Genomic DNA, 21970 nt, shown 5'->3' on the forward strand with positions numbered 1-21970 from the left:
CCATTCTAAAACCTGCACCCCTCAAGGTACTCAAAACCACATTCAAGAAGTTTATTAACCCTTTAGGTGCTTCACAGGAACTAAAGTAATGTGGAATGAAAGAAAATAAAAATTAACATTTTACCTAAAAATGTTGCTTTAGCACTAATTTTCTTACTTTTTCAAGAGGTAACACCAAAAATTGGACCTCACACTTTGTTACCCACTTTCTTATGAGCGCGCCGATACCCCACATGTGGTCAGAAACCTTTGTTTGGGTAAATGGGAGAGCTTGGAATGAAAGGAGCAATATTTGAATTTTGGAAAGCAAAGTTGGCTGAAACAGATTGCGGGCACCATGTTGCATTTACAGATCCCCTAAGGTACCTAAACAGCAGGAACCCCCCTCAAGTGACTCCATTTTGGAAACTAGACCCCTTAAGGCTTCTATCGAGGGGTATACTGAGCATTTTGGACCCACAGGTACTTCACAGATTTTGATAACGTTACGTTGTCATATTGAAAATTGTCATTTTTTTCTCAAAAATGTTGCTTTAGCATCAATTCTCTCACTTTTTCAAGAGGTAATTTCAAAAATTTGACCCAAATGTTTGTTACCCACTTTTTTATGAGCGCGGTGATACCTCACATGTGGTCTGAAACCTTTGTATGGACAAATGGGAGTGCTTGGAACGAAAGGAGCAATATTTGAATTTTGGAAAGGAAATTTGGCTGAAAAAGATTGCGGGCACCATGTCGCATTTGGAGGACCCCTAAGGTACGTAAACAGCAAAAAAACACCACAAGTGACCCCATATTTTAAACTAGGCCTCTCAAGGAATTTATCTAGATGTACGGTGAGTACCCTGAACCCCCAGGTGCTTCACAGAAGTTTATAACGTTGAGCCATGAAAATAAAATAATAAAATTTTACCACAAAATTGTTACTTCAACCAGGTAGCTTTTTTTCACAAGGGTAACAGGAAAAAAAATCACCATGAAATTTATTGTGCAATTTCTCCTGAGTTTGGTGATATCTTATATGTGGTGGAAATCAACTGTTTGGGCACACGGCAGGTCTTGGAAGGGAAGGAGTGCAATTTGACTGCAAAATTGGCTGGAATCCATAGCGGACACCATGTTGCATTAGGAGAGCCCCTGAGGTGCCTAAGCAGTGGAGGTCCCCCACAAGTGACCCCATTCTGGAAAATAGACCCCTCAAGGAATTTATGTAGATGTTTGGTGAGTACCCTGAACCCCCAGGTGCTTCACAGAAGTTTATAATGTTGAGCTGTGAAAATAAAAAAAATACATTTTTACCACAAAATTGTTACTTCAACCACATAGTTTTTTTTTTTAACAAGAGTAAAAGGAAAAAAAGGAGCATCAAATGTATTGTGCAATTTCTCCTGAGTATGCTGATACCTTATGTGTGGTGGAAATCAACTGTTTGGGTGCACAGCAGGGCTCGGAAGGGAAAAAGTGCCATTTGACTGAACATTTGGCTGGAATAATTAGTGGACGCTATGTCGCATTTGGAAAGCCCCTAAAGTGCCTAAACAGTGGAGGTCCCCCACAAGTGACCCCATTCTGGAAACAAGACACCTTAAGGCTTTTATCTAGGTGTATATTGAGCATTTTGAATCCACGAATACTTCACAGAATTTGATAAGCTTAGGTTGCCATATTGAAAATTTTCATTTTTTTCACAAAAATGTTTCTTTAGCATCACATTCCTCACTTTTTCAAGAGGCAACAACAAAACGTGGACCCCACAGGTTGTTATCCAATTTCTTGTGAGCGCAGGGATACCCCATATGTGGCCAAAAACCTCTGTTTGGATTAATGGGAGGGCTTGGAATGGAGGGAGCACCATTTGAATTTTGGAAAAGTTGAAATAAATTGCGCACACCATGTCACATTAGCAGGGCCTCTTGGGTACCTATATATTAGAAACCCCCCACAAGTGACTCCATTTTGGAAACTGGACCCCTCAAGGATTTTATTCAGGAGTATAGTAAGCATTTTGAATCCACAGGTACTTCACAAAAATGTTGCTGTGCAACAAATTTCTCACTGTTAGGCTATGTGGCCATGATCCAGCGACACAGCGTCTAGTACACAGTGTCAGCCTTCCTGCAGAGATGTGAGTGTTGTCCACGGGAGAACGCAGCTGCCCATGCCCACGATTTGGGTTCAGGCTGCTGTGGACTTGCTCTATTCTACCTGCAAAGAACACTCCTCTCCGCAGCATAAATTGACATGCTGAGGCTTGGGAAGCTGCACCACAGGTCGGTTTATGCTGCGGAGAAAAGAAGCCCAGTGGGCATGGGATTTCTAAAAATCCTTCCACTGTGCTTCAACTGCACAATGCAGCGTTATGGACGCAGGGAAAACACTCTGCGCCCAAAACGCTGCAAACCCTGATTGTGGGCACATAGCCTAAAATGCTACAATGGATGAATAGATAGATGTCAAACATATATAACGTCCCATCCCCTGTATATTCTAAGCTGGCGCCCTTTAGTGCCTTTCATGTGGCACTAAAGGGTGCCTAGCCTTTAGTATTTAGCCCAAAAAGAAAAAAAATAATTAAAATAAATGACGTGGGGTCCCCCCTATTTTTGATAGTCAGCTAGGGTAAAGCAGACAGCTGTAGCCTGCAAACCACAGCTGACAGCTTCACCTTGGCTGGTGATCAATTTGGAGGGCTCCCCAAGCTGTTTTTTTTAATTTATAAATAATTAAAAAAACAAACAAACATAGGGTCCACCCAAATTAGATCACCAGCCAAGGTGAAGCTGACAGCTGGGATCTGGTATTCTCAGGGTGGGAAGAGCCATGGTTATTGGACTCTTCCCAGCCTAAAAATAGCAGGCCGCAACAGCCCCAGAAGTGGCGCATCCATTAGATGCGCCAATCCTGGCGCTTCGCCCCAACTCATCCCATTGCCCTGATGCGGTGGCAAACGGGGTAATAAATGGGGTTGATACCAATGTGTAATGTCACCTGGCATCAAACCCAGCAATTAGCTATGTCACAGCGTCTATTGGATACCAGACATAACTAATTGACAGTAATAAAAAAAAAAAATTGACAAAAAAAAAATTTGTTTGAAAAAACACTCCCCAAAAACATTCCCTCTTTGGCCAATTTATTGAAAAGAAAAAAAAAATCGGGTCCCTGCTGTAATCCATTGTGAAAGTCCCGCGGCGATTCTGGACCTTCTAGAATATGGGGGGCACGTTCAGGGAACGTATCCCCTATTTTCTAGGAGTGCAGACCCTCCATTTGAGGAGAGTGGGTGCAAAGAATTTGCACCCACCCTCCCCGGGTCACAGCTGCAAACTGCCGAGCAGCAGCAGCAGCAGCCAGCGTCTCTGAGTCAGACACAGGAAGCTGACAGCCGCGCTCTGCAGTGTGACCGGCGTGCACTGTGAAGGAGGAGGGGGCCGCGGGGATCAGAGCTGACAGGTATGGGGGACACCGGGGTGGGAATAGGGGGTGACCTGGCAGGGCCTGGGGAGGTTTCTGTCGTATGTGTCATAGTACATGCGACAGAAACCATAGGAAAGGGGGAAATGCGGCCGGCGTGCTGCTGTGCGCGCCGGTATGTTGGATTTTTGGGAGGAAGGAGGGGTGGGGGGACACTTTGGCGACACCGGGGGACCGGAGAGGACCGGGGGATGAGATTTATCTCCCATCTGACATGTTTGTTTATGCCAGATGGGAGATAAATTATTTTTTACCGACGCGGTCATTTACTGTAACCTGATCATCGGTATACGGTGTATACCGGTCATCAGGTGAGCGGGGACTGGAAAAACCGGCCAGAATTATGATCTCCAGGGTCTCGGCTACCCCCGGCAGCTGAGACCCCGGAAATTTTCTGACTCTGGGGGGCGCTAGACCCTTTTTTCCGACCGCCGTTAAAAAGCGGCGGATCGGAAGAAGTACCCTAATTTGTCGCCGTTAAAAGGCGTATCGGCGGTCGTTAAGGGGTTAATATTTTCCCAGTTTATAATTTCTGAGTTGGGGATTTTATACTTAGACTGTATTGTCTGAAAAGGGGCTAAAATATGCTCTTCTATGATTCCAATAAGATTACCAATCCCTTGTATTTTCCACTCCCCCAGGTTAAATCCTGGTCTAATAAGTTCCAAGACTTCTAGTGGTATATATTTTAAAGACATTTTATCCTGAATCTTATCAAGCAGGTTTAACAAGTATTTCCATGATAGAATAGTGGTTTTTAATAATTCATTTTTGGGAACAGGTTTCTTTTTATCTATTAAATGTGAGATAATTAAGGCTTGTAGAGATTTGTTTTTATTCAAGAACTCTTCGATTTTCAACCATGAAAATCTGTCATTTTCCTGCAGCCATCTTTGGCTCATTTTGAGTATACTATCATGGTAATAGGCATATCGGTTTGGGAGGCCCAAACCTCCTCTCTATGTTTCACCAATATATTTTTTGCCACTCTTGGTTTGTTATTAATTACTTGTAGATAGAAATACAGAGCAAAAATACAGTCTAGAGCACTAAGAAAAGATGTTGCAGAATTACCAATATCAGGAGAGCTACATATTTATGGTATAGCAAGTATGGTGATCGAGCTTACGAATCACTTTCTGAAGAATTCACATTTATTTAATAGCTAGCTGTAGTACCCGAGCTGTTGCCCGGGATAGTAACTGTCTCTCTTCGAGTTTCTGTCTGTCTCTGTCTGTATCCGTTTCTCTGTCTGTCTCTCTCTATCTGTATCTCTCTTTCTCTGTGTCGGTCTGTCTCTTTTCCCAGGCTGTCTCCGTCTGTTTGTCTGTCTCATACTGTCTCTCTCTATCCGTCTCTCCACCGACATCTTATTACCTCACACATAAGCTTCTTATACTAACAGTTTATTTTGTTCCTATAGCAACCACTGACAGTTACTATTAATAGCCTGTAGCTCCCACCTCCATTCAGTTTAATGGAGACATGTTTTTTTGAGAGTAACTGTAAAGCGCGGGGTTTAATTTTCCTGTCAAAACATAGTCTATGACGTTCCCTGAGTCACATGGGGCGTCTGTGCAAAATTTCATGATTGTAAATGCGACTGTGCGGATTCCTTTAGCGGACATACATACATACATATACATACACTGAGCTTTATATATTAGATAACTGTTGGTGAGGTTATTCCTAAAGTCGCACATGCCACTGTATGGGCCCCTACATGAGACCTTACTGGAAAGGTATCAGTGAATGCTATACAGCAAGGAGCTTGTAAATACAAAAACCATTAAAGGGGTGGTTCACCCATTTTCATTACTGGCCACATCGATATTATGTTGAGAAACAAGGTTTCTCTCAAATACCTTGTGTTGCCAATAGTGCCTGTGAGTGGCCCTATTGCAGTCTGCTCACCCCTTCACGTGACCCCCGGGCTCCATGACCTCTGATGTCCGGTGATGTCACGTCAACTGAGACAGGCCACAGTCTTCTTGAGTGACTGGGCTGTGGGCAGCGCTTCACCGCTCTGCAGCAAAGGAAAGCGCACGCGAGATGCTGGGCTGTGACAAGCGGTGAAGCGCTGCCCACAGCCCAGTCACTCAGGAAGACTGCGGCCCGCCTCAGTTCACGTGACATCACCGGACATCAGAGGTCACGGAGCCCGGGGTTCACGCGAAGGGGGTGAACGGACCGCAATAGCGCCGCTTACAGGCACTATTACTGACACAAGGTATTTGAGAGAAACCTTGTTTCTCAACATAATATCGATGTGGCCAGTAATGAAAACGGGTGATCCACCCCTTTAAATCAGCTTTGCAGCTCAAGGGGAAAACGACAGGCACCCTGCCATTGTTTTCTCCTAGGTGAGAATATTGAAACTGTCACGCATCCTGTTGATAAATCTATAGAACAAACTGTATGATGCACCAATAACTAATACATGTCCCAGTGTTTTTGCAATGTGAAATCATAATTTGTAGGTATCCCAATTTTACCAGAACCATATATCAGTGATGGGGTCTGCTTAAGTCCATCTTTATTTAAAAAAATAAAGATGGACTTAAGCATCTTTGGGTTAAAAACTGGCTCAGTGATAGGAAACAAAGGGTGGTTATTAATGGTACGTACTCGGACTGGGTCTCAGTTCATAGTGGGGTACCACAGGGGTCAGTATTGGGCCCGCTTCTTTTCAACATATTTATAAATGACCTTGTTGGGGGCATGCGGAGTAGAATTTCAATATTTGCAGATGATACTAAACTCGGCAGGGTAATCAATACAGAGGAGGATAATTTTATATTACAGGGAGATTTATGTAAATTGGAGGATTGGGCTGAGAAGTGGCAATTGAAGTTTAATGTAGATAAATGTAAGGTCATGCACTTGGGTAGAGGAAATAACATTTATTATTATGTACTTAATTGTAGAACACTGGGTAAAACAGACACAGAAAAAGACTTGGGTGTATGGGTGGATGGTAAACTTCACTTTAGTGGACAGTGTCAGGCAACTGCTGCCAGGGCTAATAAAATAATGGGATGTATTAAAAGAGGTATAAGTGTTCATGAAAAAAATATAGTTCTACCTCTGTACAAGTCACTAGTGCGACCGCACTTAGAATACTGTGTACAATTCTGGTCACCGATATATAAGAAGGACATAGCTGAACTGGAGAGGGTGCAGAGAAGAGCCACCAAGATTATTAGAGGAATGGGTGGGCTGCAATACCAAGACAGGTTATTAAACTTGGGGTTATTTAGTTTGGAAAAACGAAGGCTTAGGGGGGGATCTAATCACAATGTATAAATATATGAGGGGACAGTACAGAGACCTTTCCAAAGATCTTTTTACACCTAGGCCTGCGACTGGAACACAGGGGCATCCGCTACGTCTTGAGGAAAGAAGGTTTAATCATAATCACAGACGAGGATTCTTTACTGTACGAGCAGTGAGACTATGGAACTCTCTGCCGCATGATGTTGTAATGAGTGATTCACTACTAACATTTAAGCAGAGCCTGGATGCCTTTCTTGAAAAATTTAATATTACCAGTTATGTATATTAGATTTTATGACAGGGTATTGATCCAGGGAACTAGTCTGATTGCCGTATGTGGAGTCAGGAAGGAAATTTTTTCCCCATTGGAACTTGTTTGCCACATTGGGGGTTTTTTTGCCTTCCTCTGGATCAACATGTTAGGCTACGGGTTGAACTAGATGGACTTAGAGTCTCCCTTCAACCTTACAAACTATGATACTATGATACTTTATCAAGAATAGCACTTCGTATTTGAATTTAATACATATTGTTGGCATAACGTCATGCTAGTGTCATACTGTAATGATGATGTCATGCTCAGACTATTATCAAAAAAAGTCACTGAGGATACCGGCAGGTAGGAGGAGGTTCACAGGGCTCATGTCTGCTAGACTATCATCCCAAAAATCTTTGTTACAAGTATCCATCCATTATGTTTAAAGGGATTTTCCCCACGAACAAAGTGTGTCTTAACTCAATAGATCTTGAAATAATAATAGTTAAACAATTGGAGGAGTTTAAAAAAAATGTTTTTGTGCTGAGATAATCTTATATATGTGCCTCTGCTATGTACTGTGTAATGGCCGTGTCTGACCGTACAGGGACATGGTCTCCTCATACCACATCTTCTGGGCTGGGGAGGAAGTAAAAGAGAGTATACAGATAGAATCAGCTTGATCCCAGGTTGAGCTTTATTTGACGTAGAACATTTCTCTACCCGTTTTTAAAAACTACTTCACAGAAAGCAGCATCTGCGATCCCATGCCATGATATCTGTACATTTTTTACTTCCTCCCCTGCCCAGTATCTGTGGTATGATCAGACCATGTCTCTGTACGGTCAGACATGGCCATTACACAGTACATAGCAGTGGCACATACTGTATTTTTCGGACTATAAGACGCACCGGACTATAAGACGCACCCTGGTTTTAGAGAAGGAAAATAGGAAAATAAAATTTTAAGCAAAAAATGTGCTCATCCTGGAATATGGCCGCATCCTGCTATTTACCCCATCCTGCTATATGCCCTCATCCTGCTCATAATATACCCCATCCTGGTGTATGGCCGCATCCTGCTATATACCCCATCCTGGCATATGGCCGCATCCTGCTATATACCCCTATCGTGGTTTATGGCCGCATTCTGTGGCACATAAAAAAAATGTTCATACTCACCTTTCCTCGCTCCATGAAGCATCGCTCGTCTTCCATTCCGTGCCAGCAGCAGCGTCGCTGACCTGTGTGGAGCCGGCCACGATCCCTGAAGCATCGCTCATCCTCCTGTCTGTGCCGGCCAAGGCTATGTGTGTGGACACGTGCGCACAGCGATGATGTCATCGTTGTGCGCACCGCTAATCTCCGCACACAGCCATGGCTGGCACAGACAGGAGGACGAGCGATGCTGTAGGGATTGTGGCTGGTGAGTATACTGATTAACTTTCTCCCCGCGTTGATGATGATACGCGGGGGACAGTGGATACAGCCGCACATGATCACTCCAGGCTGTAGTTGCCAGGGGTGATCATGCAGGATGGCTGTTTAGTATGCACGCATCCCCCGCCCATTATCCCGCCTACCTGTCAGCGCTGGCTTCAGCGCTTAGAGATGATGGGCATGCATATGAAATGAGCGGGCCCATGTGGTCACGGCAGGTGCTGCTGTCGCCTGCTCGTGCTGCCGATGGCCCGTGCCACCGCAGCACCCTAATTCCTCGCAGCCATGCCCTACATTCAGACTATAAGGACGCACCCCCCACTTCCCTCCAACATTTGGGGGCAAAAAAGTGTGTCTTATAGTCCGAATACGGTATATAAGATTATCTCAGCTCAGGAACATTTTTTTTAAACATATCCAATTGTGGAACTTATTTTTATTACAAGATCCACTAATTAAAATGTACTTTGTTTTTAGGACAACTTCTTTAAATTACAGATACAGTATATCATTTATTCTTTAAGCAAGCACCAGTCAAACAGAGGGTTGCAGTCTTTATATTCCTTCAGGGAAGGATTATCTAGATCTCCGTGGTTGTCGTGTTCTATAGACTCCGGATTTTCTGATGGAGGACCAGTAGTCCTGACACATACACAGCGATATCCGTCATATCCAACTAGATACAATTTTCTGGGGACACCGACCCAATCTCTTTGTATTCCACCACTACAAAGACAAACAATGATAAATCAGCTGGAGCTAGCGTTAAGAAAGTTATCTTCATACGCTAATGTAAAACTGGCCTCAGGCTCATACTCACCTGTTTTTGGAGCACCAAACTCTGCTGGCACCAGAGCTAAATTCAGAGTTACATGGTGGAAATTGCTTATTCTCCTCAACTCTCTGCTCTTTTAACTTCACCCCAATATCAATTACTGCTAATGCATCTTCTAAAGCTTTTGTAGGATTTCCTTCTTCATCATAAAAGTGTCCTATGAGCTTACCTTAAAGAAGGAAAAAAGAAAAAACAAAAAATATGGTAAGTACTGTCTTCTTGATATATGCTTCTCTCCATGAGCGGTAACCAGCGTAATAAACCAGCGGTATCAGCACCACTGTCTCAGTGGGGATAACTAAAAACATACCAACCGCTGCATAATTCTTCTCATAAAAACCAAGCCAATTGTGGAGGTGCAACATCTGCGCTGGTGACAATTCGGACACATCATCTACCAATCCACCTTCTGTGAAGTCCCCGGTCACGTAGGCTCGAGAGGCGTCTCTTGCTTTGCAAAAGAAACAGAAAATATAGTTTTTTTTAATTTGACTCCTTAAGCAGGTTTTCTATAAAGATGTACCGTATTCATTTCAGAAAACTTACTTAAGTAAGCGACACAGATCACTCCAAATATCATACGGACTACTCAATAGCAGCTGTGTAAGTCCCTACCGTCCACTTATAGCACACATTTCCTGCATAGTCGTTCTGCAGCAGATTATCACGTTGATATATAGTGGTTAAATCTGTGGCAAGTCCGCAGCAAGTAATGGGAGCGGCAGGGATAGCATGCAGTACGCACTGAGCGTTTTTCGCAGCGTTCTCGCACGTTTTTCGGGTGTGTTTTTGAACTCAAAACTTCATGACTTTGCTTTCCCCAGCAAAGTCTATGACTTTTCATTTTTGTTGTCCGCACACAGCTTTTAAAAAAAAAAGCTGTGTGCGGACAACAAAAATGAAAAGTCATAGACTTTGCTGAACGCAGCTAAAAAATAGCTGCGTTTTTTTTTTTAACTAAAAACAAAAATGAACATGTCAATTCTTTCCTGCGTTTTATTGCATTTTTCACCCAAGCAATGCATTGGAAAAACGCAAAGATCAAAAACGCAGCAAAAAAGGCACCGAAACGCGGTAAAAACGCATGCGTTTTTGAGAAGTGCAAAAACGTCATAGTGCGCACATAGCCTTAATACCAGTATGCCAGCATCACAGACTCTAATGTAGTGAGATGATGCCACATCCTGGGGAACGCTGAGGGATCTAGGAGGGTTTGTATGATGCTCAGGAGACTAGATAACTCTTCCTGGAGTCGGACAGCTTTCTGGGAATCTCCTAAGTGTTGCAGGAGAATTGGAAGACTAGGTAACCCCCTGTTATCACTTTATTTATACAATGCCAAGAGGAATAACAGAGGAACAACACAGTGCAGAAGTCTAAGGCTATGTGCGCACTAGGCCGTTTTATCCGCGGATTTACCCGCGGTTTTGCTGCGGAAATTTCTTGAGAAATGTTTGAAATCTTTCTGCAGTCATTTCCCAGCAAAACCTATGGAAAAAAACGCTGCATTTTTTTTCTCAAGAAAATTCTTTGTGAAGATTTTCTTGAGAAAATATGCATGTCACTTCTTTTCCGTAGGTACTTGCGGTATACCCCCGGTATTTCACTCCATTCACTGTAATGTAATTGCGAAATTCCGGGGGTATACCGCAGGTAGCAAATGATGTGCGGTATACCCCGGTATAGCCGCGATTTACCTGCGGTAATGTTCATCGCTGCCTGCGGTTTTGCAGGAAGCGATGTCATTATCCAGGAAGAGGAAGCGAAGCAGAGTAAACACAGATGTCACACTCCCTGGACGCCGCACGGAAGCACTTCCGTGTGACCTCCGGCGGGTGCCCGTGCAGTCTGTGTCCCGCTCCGGCCCCGCGGCTGCCTGCCCTGCAGTGTGTCAGTGTCTGCTCGCAATGTCAGCAGCTTGTCAGCCTGCAGCGCAGGCAGACACTGACACGCAGCAGTTCTTGCAGCCGCGGGGATGCCGAGCGCTGCTGTCAGGAGGTGAGATGAGATCATTACCTGATGTGACGATCTCCTGCCTCCTGACGTCACCGCTGTCACTGCCGTCTATGCGCGTCTCGCGAGCGGCCCGAGACTGTCACTAGAGGTGACGTCACGGGCTCTCACGATACTGCTGACAACGCGGCGGGAATAGAAGGCAGTGACAGCGCAGGTAATGATCTCATCTAACCTCCTGAAGTCAGCGTTGGTCATCCCCTGCAGTGACCTGGGCTGACCTATTGATGTTAGCTCAGGTCACTGCATTACTCTCCCAGCCAATGGGGAACCTTCTGTTCTTCAATTACTGGGACAGTGACTATGGTATGGATCGTCGTGGGACCCCCCTTCCTTATTGGATTACGCCGGACCCGGATTTGATTGTTCTTGTCAATAAATTGGTGAAAGAGGGAATGTGGGGAGTGTTTTTTCAAATAAAACTTTTTTTGTTGTCTATTTTTTTATTTCTTACTGACTGGGTTGGTGATGTCAGGTATCTGATAGACGCGTGACATCACTAACCCCAGGGCTTGATGCCAGGTGACATTACACATCTGGCATCAACCCCATATATTACCCTGTTTGCCACCGCACTAGGGCAACAGGGCATGCGTTGGGGCGAAGCGCCATGATTGGCACGTCTAATGGATGCGCCACTTCTGGGGCGGCTGTAGCCTGCTATTTTTAGGCTGGGGAGGGTCCAATAACAGTGGACCTCCCTAGTCTGAGAATATCAGACCCCAGCTGTCCGCTTTACCTTGGCTGGTGTTCCAATATGGGGGGACCCCACGTTTTTTGTTTTAAATTATTTATTTAATGTAAAATAACAGCGTGGGGTGCCCTCTGTTTTGGATTACCAGCCAAGGTGAAGCTGCCAGCTGTGGTCTGCAGGCTGCAACCGTCTGCTTTACCCTAGCTGGCTACAAAAGATGGGGGGACCTCACATCATTTTTTTTTTTTTAATTATTTAGTTTTTTGGCTAAATACAAGGCTAGGCACCCTTTAGTGCCACATGAAAGTCACTAAAGGGTGCCAGCTTAGAATATGCATGGGGGTGGAACATTATATAGGTCTTTCTCATCTATCTATCTATCTATCTCTCTCTCTCTATCTATTCATCTATCTATCTTTCCCTCTACCCATTATCTATCGATTACACTGGGGAACGCAATTTTTTAGGAGTTAGGTCAGACAACTGTTCTTAATTAATTTTTGGATGCTGAATCCAGAAATGATCTCAGTTTTTCTCTATCACGTCAAGTTTTTGAACTATAGGATTTTTGTCTTCTCAAAAATATGTAAACTACTGTACCTAAAAAGTGTTTTGTTTTGTTTTTTTTAAATAGTACAAATATGAACAAAAAAATGAAATATATAAGAAATAGGCACTGTCTCAGTTGTGACTACTCTTACAAGTTGCCACGTAGCTCTATATGAGTCGAATTGTACTCAGATAACAAGTCTTATTACAGAAATCAGTGCAATTGTGCTTCTATGGCAGGTAAGTTGAGGAGGAAAAACTTGACGTGATAGAAAAAAACTGACTACATTTTTGGAATCAGCATGCCAATTTTAGTATAAATCAGCTCAAAAACCTAACTCAACAGAATTTTTTTTTTCAAATTGTTCCCCAGTGTTATCTAATCTATTATCTATATTATTTATTGCAGTTCAGCATAAAAAAACCGCAGGGACCAACCTGCGGAAAAAACGCGGCAAAATCGTGGCAAAAACGCATGTGTTTTTCCCGCGGTTTTGGTGCGTTTTTTTACTGCAGGTGCGGTAATCTTCAACTCCCAGAAGTTTCTCAAGAAATTTTCTTGAGATAAATCACTTTTCTAGTGCGCACATAGCCTAAAGGGGGCTTTACACACTACGATATCGTTAATGTTTTATCGTCGGGGTCACGTTGTTAGTGCTGCACATCCGGCGTCATTAACGATATCGCAGCATTTGACACTTACCAGCGACCTCAAAAATGATGAAAATTGTTCACCATGGAGAGGTCATCCCAAAACCAAAAATCGGTAATGGTTGATTCAATGTTGTTTGTCGCTCTGCAGCAGCACACATCGCTGTGTGTGACACCGCAGGAGCGAGGAACGTCTCCTTACCTGCCGCCGGCCGCAATGCGGAAGGAGGTGGGTGGGATGTTACGTCCCGCTCATCTCTGCCCCTCCGCTTTGATTGGCCGGCCGCTTAGTGATGTCGTGGTGATGCCGAACGTCCCTCCCCCTTGAGGGAGGGATTGTTCGGCAGTCACAGCGACGCCGACGACCAGGTAAGTGCGTGACGCTGCCGTAGCGATAATGTTCACATGCACGACGGGGGCGGGTGCTTTCGCGTACGATATCGCTAGCAATTGCTAGCAATATCGTAGCGTGTAAAGCCCGCTTAAGAGTTACCCCAGAATTATTTTTATGAGGAATATCAGATGTCAGGAATGGAATTCCATAAGCACCAATTTAGTAAAGCCCTTCAATTGTCCTCTGTGGCGAGTGGCATTTATATGGCAGAGTGCCCCCTTCTAACTGGTCAGACATTACAGTCTGTATAGTGAGTGGCATTTATATGGCAGAGTGCCCCCTTATAACTGGTCAGACATTACAGTCTGTATAGTAGGTGGCATTAATATGGCAGAGTGCCCCCTTCTAACTGGTCAGACATTACAGTCTGTATAGTGAGTGGTATTTATATGGCAGAGTGCCCCCTTATAACTGGTCAGACATTACAGTCTGTATAGTGAGTGGCATTTATATGGCAGAGTGCCCCCTTATAACTGGTCAGAAATTAGGGTCTGTATAGTAGGTGGTATTTATATGGCAGAGTGCCCCCTTATAACTGGTCAGACATTACAGTCTGTATAGTGAGTGGCATTTATATGGCAGAGTGCCCCCTTATAACTGGTCAGAAATTAGGGTCTGTATAGTGAGTGGCATTTTTCAATTTAAGTGTTTTATTGGTTTTCATGAAAAAAAGGACAACAAAACGGGTCATGTCATACAGATACATATTGCATAACAACTATGAGAACCAGGACCATGAGGTCCAACAGGTGAAGGAAAGAAGGGGAGAGAGGGGGCTGGAGGGCAATGCACACAGGCGCTATTGTGACAATTATCCACTACAACACCTAGAAAAGCTCCTGGCGCACAGAGTCCCCCTTCCACCCGTCTCTCACCCTCCTAAAGGAAACTTACCATAAAAGAAACTCCTAAAAAGAAAGGTCAGAAAGTGGAAAGAGAAAGGGAAGAAGACAGAAAGGGAGAAAGAGTATCGAAAGAGGGTGCCATGGGGCCTTCACCTGCCCGCCATGTTTATGTAAGGAGGTAAAAGGTTCCGATCAAAAAGGGGATTTGGGTCATGTCATGGGTTTGAGCCAGATCCTGCCAAATAAGACTCCCAGTGGGACCATTTTGTGACCACAGACTCTGCATCCCCCCGCGACTGGGCCAGAACCCTCTCCATCCGGTATATTGCATTCACCTCGTCCGTCCACTCTTCCAGGGTTGGAGAGTCTGCCTTCTTCCAGTGACGGGGTATAACCGTCTTGGCCGCCTGTAGGAGGTGTCGCAGAACAGATTTTTTGTACGCAGCCTGCGGCATAGGGAACATGTAAAGCAGAACTGCCTCAGGGTGTCTAGGCACGGTCACTCCTGAAACCTCTTTGATCGCCTCTAGCACCCCCTCCCAAAAGGACTGCAAGGCTAAGCACGACCACCATATATGCGTCATGGTGCCCCCCTGGCTTCCGCACCTCCAACAACTGTCTGGGGTCTCAGGCCACCACCGATGCAGGAGGGAAGGGACCCGATACCATCGTGATATAATTTTATAACTGGTCTCCTGGGACTTAGTAGCAGTCACCGACTTGTGTGACAAGTGGAAGCATCGCCCCCATTGTTCTCTAGAGAATGTTTGGTTGAGCTCCCCCTCCCATGCTCCGCAAAAGGGGGGGAGATCATCCAAGCCCCCGGAGACCAGCAATTTGTATATAACTGAAATGTTGTGATTCGGGGCAGTCGTTGTTGTACACATGGCCTCATAAGGGGATGGAGAGAGTGCAAGCTCGTGCGTCTGTGTGAGTGAGTGAGTGGCATTTATATGGCAGAGTGCCCCCTTATAACTGGTCAGACATTACAGTCTGTATAGTGAGTGGTATTTATATGGCAGAGTGCCCCCTTCTAACTGGTCAGACATTACAGTCTGTATAGTGAGTGGTATTTATATGGCAGAGTGCCCCCTTCTAACTGGTCAGACATTACAGTCTGTATAGTGAGTGGTATTTATATGGCAGAGTGCCCCCTTATAACTGGTCAGACATTACAGTCTGTATAGTAGGTGGTATTTATATGGCAGAGTGCCCCCTTATAACTGGTCAGACATTACAGTCTGTATAGTGAGTGGCATTTATATGGCAGAGTGCCCCCTTATAACTGGTCAGACATTAGTCTGTATAGTGAGTGGCATTTATATGGCAGAGTGACCCCTTATAACTGGTCAGACATTACAGTCTGTATAGTGAGTGGCATTTATATGGCAGAGTGCCTCCTTCTAACTGGTCAGAAATTAGGGTCTGTATAGTGAGTGGCATTTATATGGCAAAGTGCCCCCTTATAACTGGTCAGAAATCAGGGTTTGTACCTGCAAAGAAGCTGTAGGAGCCCCCAGGACCATAATGCTTGATCCCCTTCTGCACATCAAACACCTGCCCCAGCACTGCCAGGTACAAGCCAGGGCTGCCGTGCCCCCCGTGATAGCTGGACAGCTCCCCCTTACTCAGCAGCCGTCCTGGCATCACACCGCACGTCTCGGGAAAGAGAGAGGTCAGCCCGGGGATCCCAACGAAGGACCATGGATCCGTCCGCATGACCAGCAGTGCCGCCAGGCACAGAGCTGCGGCTGCCAGGTACCCGAGCATGGGCACTACACCAACGCTGCACCCTCCGGGCACAGAGCTGCGGCTGCCAGGTACCCGAGCATGGGCACAACTGGGCACTGCACAGACGCTGCACCTTCCAGGCACAATGCTTGTTCCGGGAGCCCTAGAGGGAGGAGCTAATGTGTCCTAATGAACCAATACAGTCATCACACTGCCATCTAGTGGTAACAATACGGATTACAGCTGCATCAACCCCACATTCATCAATAATTCTGGGGAAAGGAAACAAGTCCAAGCATCACTGCTCATTGCTGGGGGCTCTGCATTATTTACCCCCACCACTGGAACCCTGCTTTATGGTATCTGGGTTCATATTATTGAAGGGCTGTTTGTATTTTGAGAAATTCTGCAATAAAATATAGGAAACGCATGATTAGTGAGTGAAACCAATGTTAATAACAATCCTAAGCTCATCTGTATCACTGCAGTTATAGTTAGCACTATGGCAGCTGATATTTTGATCTCTATCGGTCCAGGTTGTCTATGTACCAGCGATCCGCTGTTCCCGCCAAGTGCAGACACAACCAGTTACAGTTCCGCCACTGGGTATTACACGCTGGGCTTTTCGCTGTGCCACATGCAGTGTGTTCCTGAGTCATATACAGGGGCATACCTATAATAGGTGCTGGGGTTTCAATCACACCTGAGCCCTGGAACCTGCAACCTAGGGGGCCCAAAGGACCTTCAATAGTTGGGGGCTTTATTGGAGATTTTTCATTGGAGCCCATGAGATCCCCATCTTATGCCATCCATGTGACCGACCTAGTGCTGTGGTGCACCAGTTGCTTTAGATTTTGCTGTGAACTAAAAGGTGTTGTCCATCTTTACCAAATTTGTTTGTTACATTATTTTTGAGCACTTAGTAATATATAAGTATTGGACCCTTTTCACACTGCGTTCTTCTCCACGTTCAGTGGTCCCTTCAGGGCTTACGTCCAAACTCCGCAAACTGGATTCGGACATATGTGACGACTGAGCCACTGACTATAATGGTGCAGACGGAGTCATTGTGTGCTCTGCTGTGCACCATTTTCAGGCATATATACCTATTGGAGGCAGACACCTAGACATAGTAGTCTGTGTGTTTGCTTCCATTAGGCATATACGCCCAAACATAGTGCGCAACAAAGCGCACGGTAACACCGTCTGCACCATTATATTCAATTTCCTCGTCTGGGTGTCCACCTCCAGTAGATGTATACGACCGAAAATGGTGGACGACAAAGCAAACAGTAACCCCATCACACCATTATAGTCAATATTTCTGAATCCCGTTTTGAAGGTGGTTCGGACATAAGCCCCATTGGGACCACTGAACACAGGAAAAAACGCAGTGTGAAAGGCGCCTTATAGGTTCTTCTCCCGCACTTATTGCCGCACTTATTGCCGTCTTACAGACTGCACAGCTATCCTATTCTCAAAATGGCTGCTGATTGAGGAGCATGTAACCAGACCTGTCCATCGGCCTCCTCCAATAGAAAAGCAGCTTCCCCATGTGAGGTGATTTACAATTGGAGAAGGCTTATGGACCAGTCTGACCCTAAGTTCCTCCACCAGCAGCCATTTTATGGTCTGGATAACTGTACAGTCTGTGAGGAAGACTGCAATGACAAGGTGTCACGGCAGGGGAAAAAGGCTACACCAGCCATATAGCACAACACAAAGGAAGGGGGAAGGAATTCTTTATAGCTAGGGAGAGGGGTAAGTGGTGACCACTGACAACAACCTGCAGCTCACCTTCACTGCCCTCACCGACCCTATAAAGCAGGGTTCCCCAACTCCAGTCCTCGAGGGCCGCCAACAGTGCATGTTTTCAGGATTTCCTTAGCATTGCATGGGTGTTGGAATCATCAACTGTGCAGGTGATTAAATTATCACATGTGCAATACTAAGGAAATCCTGAAAACATGCACTGTTGGCGGCCCTTGAGGACTGGAATTGGGGACCCATGCTATAAAGGCTCCACACCTGTTGCCGAGCTGGAAACCTGGGGCCCTGTCTTACCCTGGCAAATGGGCCCTATGTAAGGATGGAGGGTATGAGCACTAAGTCAACACTAATAACTCTAAAAGAAGACACAAGGGAACAATACAGGGGAAACAATACTGCATTCACCAGAACCCTGGTAGATAGCAAAAGACAAACACTTATCTGAGGAGTTGTAACCACAGAAGTCTCTGGAGCAACAGAAGACCTCAGCAAGGAAGAAATTATAAACCACACCCAAACCACCTAAGGGTGAGGTTAATAAAGGAAGTCAGTGGATAACAACTGAGAGGCAGGACAACAGTTCTCCAGGGTCATATAGTCCGCCTGCAGCAGAAACAAGGAACTGTCTGATAACAACACGTACTGCCAATCTCTGTGATCTTCTAGCACCCGCTGCCACTGGATTTTCGGCTGGCAGTGATACCTCCATGACAGGCCATGACACATCTGTGACACAAGGAGAACCTGTAATACTTATGTATTCGTAAGTGCCACAAAATCATGCCCAACACATTTGGTAAAAGATAAAGTGAGCAAAAATGTAAGTTCATTTTTGTAATGGCTAGAAGGCATAAACATGAGGTATCAGTTTCTTTCTAACGCACATAAGCTGTGTCAAGGATCCTCATAATATTGTTATTTCCCACAGTCAGAACCATATTACTTTAAACTACTATAAAAAAGCCCCATTTTTATAACCCCTTAAAAGGGTACTCTATTCCCTACCAAAAATATTATGGCACTTCTGGGAGTCTCCAGAGTGGGCACTGATCTTGCAGAATTGAAAATGGACAGGCATGTATAGAGTCAAGCAGCTGGCATTAAGGGGTATCTTTACTCACTTTTATGGACAGTCTGAAAGCAGCCGGGTATTGGAGAGCAGCCTATTGTCGAAATGCCCATAGAAGTGAATGGAGAGAGCTGTGTATTTGCAGCCTCTTCTGTAATCACATTGGTGCGAGATGGCGCTTACTTATGATGACTTGGCACCATAGTCTTATACTGACTAAAGTGGTTGTCCAGTCCAGTGCTTAGATATTGATGACTTAACTTTAGGACAGATCATCAATATGAGATCCTTAGGGGTCAGACACTTGACACCATAGCGGATCAGCTATTATAAATGCCCTCAGTGGCCGCCTGTTGACATTGTACAGAAATGGATGAGCACCTCTCCATACACTGTGTAGTGGCCGTTCCAGAGTACTACAGCTCAGATCATATTCACTTCAATCGCAACTGAGCTGGATGCCTCAAAAACTACCATTACACATTGTACAGAACTGTGATGCTCCGCTCCATTTACTTTTTGCTGCCAGCCACCGTGAGACCTGCAAACAGCTGAGCTGTAGGGTGCTGCTCGCACCACCACAGATCTGATATTGACGACCTATCCTAAGTCGTGGACAATCCCACTTATGAGCATTGAGTACTCCTATAATTCCCTTGCAATTAAACCCCCTTTAAATCATGTAGATTGCAACATTATACTGTGTAAATGGTTTTCTTGTTCACTTTGGTAAGCAAAATAGTACGTACATATGGGGAAAATGGGAGCCCTGCGGTCCTCAATGCAGTCTTACCGTACTTTATCAAGAAATATGTCGCGGGCGAAGGAGGGGACGCTGCGCTCTCCCACTGCTCGGGTCCGGCTGCCGCTGCTGCTGCGGCCGCTGCTGCTTGGTGGCTCGAGCGATGGGCCGGATCCCGGGGACTCGAGCGGCGCTCCTCGCCCGTGAGTGAAAAGGGGGGTTTGGTTTTGGGAATTTATTGTCCGTGACGCCACCCACGGTTGTGGTGATTGTGTGGACACCACCGCTGCTCTGTATGGGGATCCCGGGAGCGGTGACAGGGAGCAGCTTTGTTGTTATTTCTCCCCTCCGTGGGTAGGGGGTTGGTTGTCCCGGGGCCCGGTGATGGGGTAGGGGTGGATGGCAGGCCGGGTGCGGGGCCTGGTGAGGTGCAGGGTCGCGGGGGCAGCGCTGTGCCTCACGGCACGGTGGTACTCACTCAGCCTGAGACGTTGACACAGTTCTCGGTAAAACACACGGCTGGAAGGACGGTTCCCACGGACGGCTGCTGTTGCTTTTCCCCGTTAGTTAACGGTGACTGTCTCTTTTCCCTGCACCTATGTTCAATGTTGGTAGCAATGGGTTCCCACCGGTTACCCGCTCCCCGACTTGGATATGAGCCGGAGGAGCCCCTCTTTGCCCGCAGGCGCTGGCCCTGAGAAACTGGTGCCTTGGCAGTGGCGGTGTCTCTCTCATATGGTTGGACGGTTGCCTTCAATCGGGACTTAGTTGTTTGGAGACCCGGAGGTCCCCTTCACTGACGGATTTGGCAAATTCACGGCGACTCCTAGCCTTGCCGGGATCCGAAAGGCCCCTGCCAATGGTGCTGGCTTCTCCTTGTGTACCGGTCCGGTACCGCCGGGCCACCACCCGTCCACGGTCCTCACGGCAACTCCGATCAGCCTCCACTGCAGACGGTCACCGCCGTCTGCTAACCTTGCTGTTTCAGTCCGGGGCACACACCCGGACCAACTTCAGGCTTTCAAACTGTCACTTTTTCCTTTCACTACTTTCCCTCCTTCTACTTTAAACTCCAAACTCTCGCTTCCTCCTCCAAACTCTAACTCTCCTCTCACTTCCTCCTCCAAACTCTAACTGCCTGTGTTTTCCTGCCTCCAGGACTGTGAACTCCTTGGTGGGCGGAGTCCAACCGCCTGGCTCCACCCCCTGGTGTGGACATCAGCCCCTGGAGGAAGGCAACAAGGATTTCTGGTCTAGCTTTGATGTGCCTAAGGCTGCTTTCACACTATGTTTTTTTAACATGCGTCATGAACGTTTTTTTGCTGCAAAAGCGGATCCTGCTTTTACAGCAAAAAACGCATGCAAACGCATGTGTTACTTTGCAGGATCCTGTCACTGGATGTTTAGGGGTGGGCATTGGAGTCATGTGATCGGGAGTGATGGGAACTAAACGTGCCAGACTGGGCTTCTTACAACTGCGGAGGTTCGTAACCAAGGTAAACATCGGGTAACTTGCTTGGATACCCGATATTTACTTTGGTTACGAGCGTCTGCAGCTGCTAGGAGCCGGGCTCCCTGCACACGTAACCAACGTAAACATCGGGTAACTAAGATAAGTGGTTACCCGATATTTACCTTGGTTACGAGTGTCCGCAGCTCTCAGGTGGAGGAGAGGGAGGGGGAGAGACAGAAAGTTAGGAGAGAGAGAGACTGATCACGGGGCTGGTTTCTGGGCATGCTCAGTAGAGCAAGCAGGATCCTGCCTATCAGTATGCCAGCGTTCACCTGCATTTGCATGCTGTTTAGTCAGGATCCAGCAATTTGCAGAATTTGGACGCAGCTCAAAAACGCTACATGTAGCGTTTTTGAAAGATGTTAAAAAACTGCAAGTCGCTGGATCCTCACTATAACGCACGCAAACGCCGGTGAACGCATGTTGACGCGAGTCCATTGCAAATGCATTGAAATAAAAACGCATTTGGATCCGTTTTTGCGTTAAAAGAACGTTCAGGACGCATGTTAAAAAGACGTAGTGTGAAAGCAGCCTAACCGGGGTGTAGGGTGTGGTGATGTCATTGCCTGTGACCCCTGGCTTGCCCAGGGCGTCACAAATATATTTCCCACTACTGCCACTGTGTTGGTTCTATGTTTGCAAAGAAATGACTGCATATTATGGAACTCATGCGGGATAAACATATTTGTAATGTTTAGGTGTAGAATAGAGGTATTAT

At 45.8% G+C, this 21970-nt stretch overlaps 1 protein-coding gene across 1 annotated transcript; it reads right to left on the reverse strand.

Annotated features, from left to right (window-relative positions):
- Window positions 1-6362: 6362 nt before the first annotated feature.
- CYB5D2 (cytochrome b5 domain containing 2) lies at window positions 6363-16312 on the reverse strand. Its single transcript, XM_075334236.1, has 4 exons — window positions 15921-16312; window positions 9592-9732; window positions 9267-9450; window positions 6363-9172 (listed from the first exon to the last, which is right to left on the reverse strand). The coding sequence occupies exons 1-4, from the start codon at window positions 16195-16197 to the stop codon at window positions 8959-8961; spliced, it is 816 nt and encodes a 271-aa protein (XP_075190351.1). The 5' UTR covers window positions 16198-16312; the 3' UTR covers window positions 6363-8958.
- Window positions 16313-21970: the final 5658 nt, after the last annotated feature.

This window comes from Anomaloglossus baeobatrachus, chromosome 2, assembly GCF_048569485.1.
Source record: "Anomaloglossus baeobatrachus isolate aAnoBae1 chromosome 2, aAnoBae1.hap1, whole genome shotgun sequence".
Taxonomy (NCBI): Eukaryota; Metazoa; Chordata; class Amphibia; order Anura; family Aromobatidae; genus Anomaloglossus; species Anomaloglossus baeobatrachus.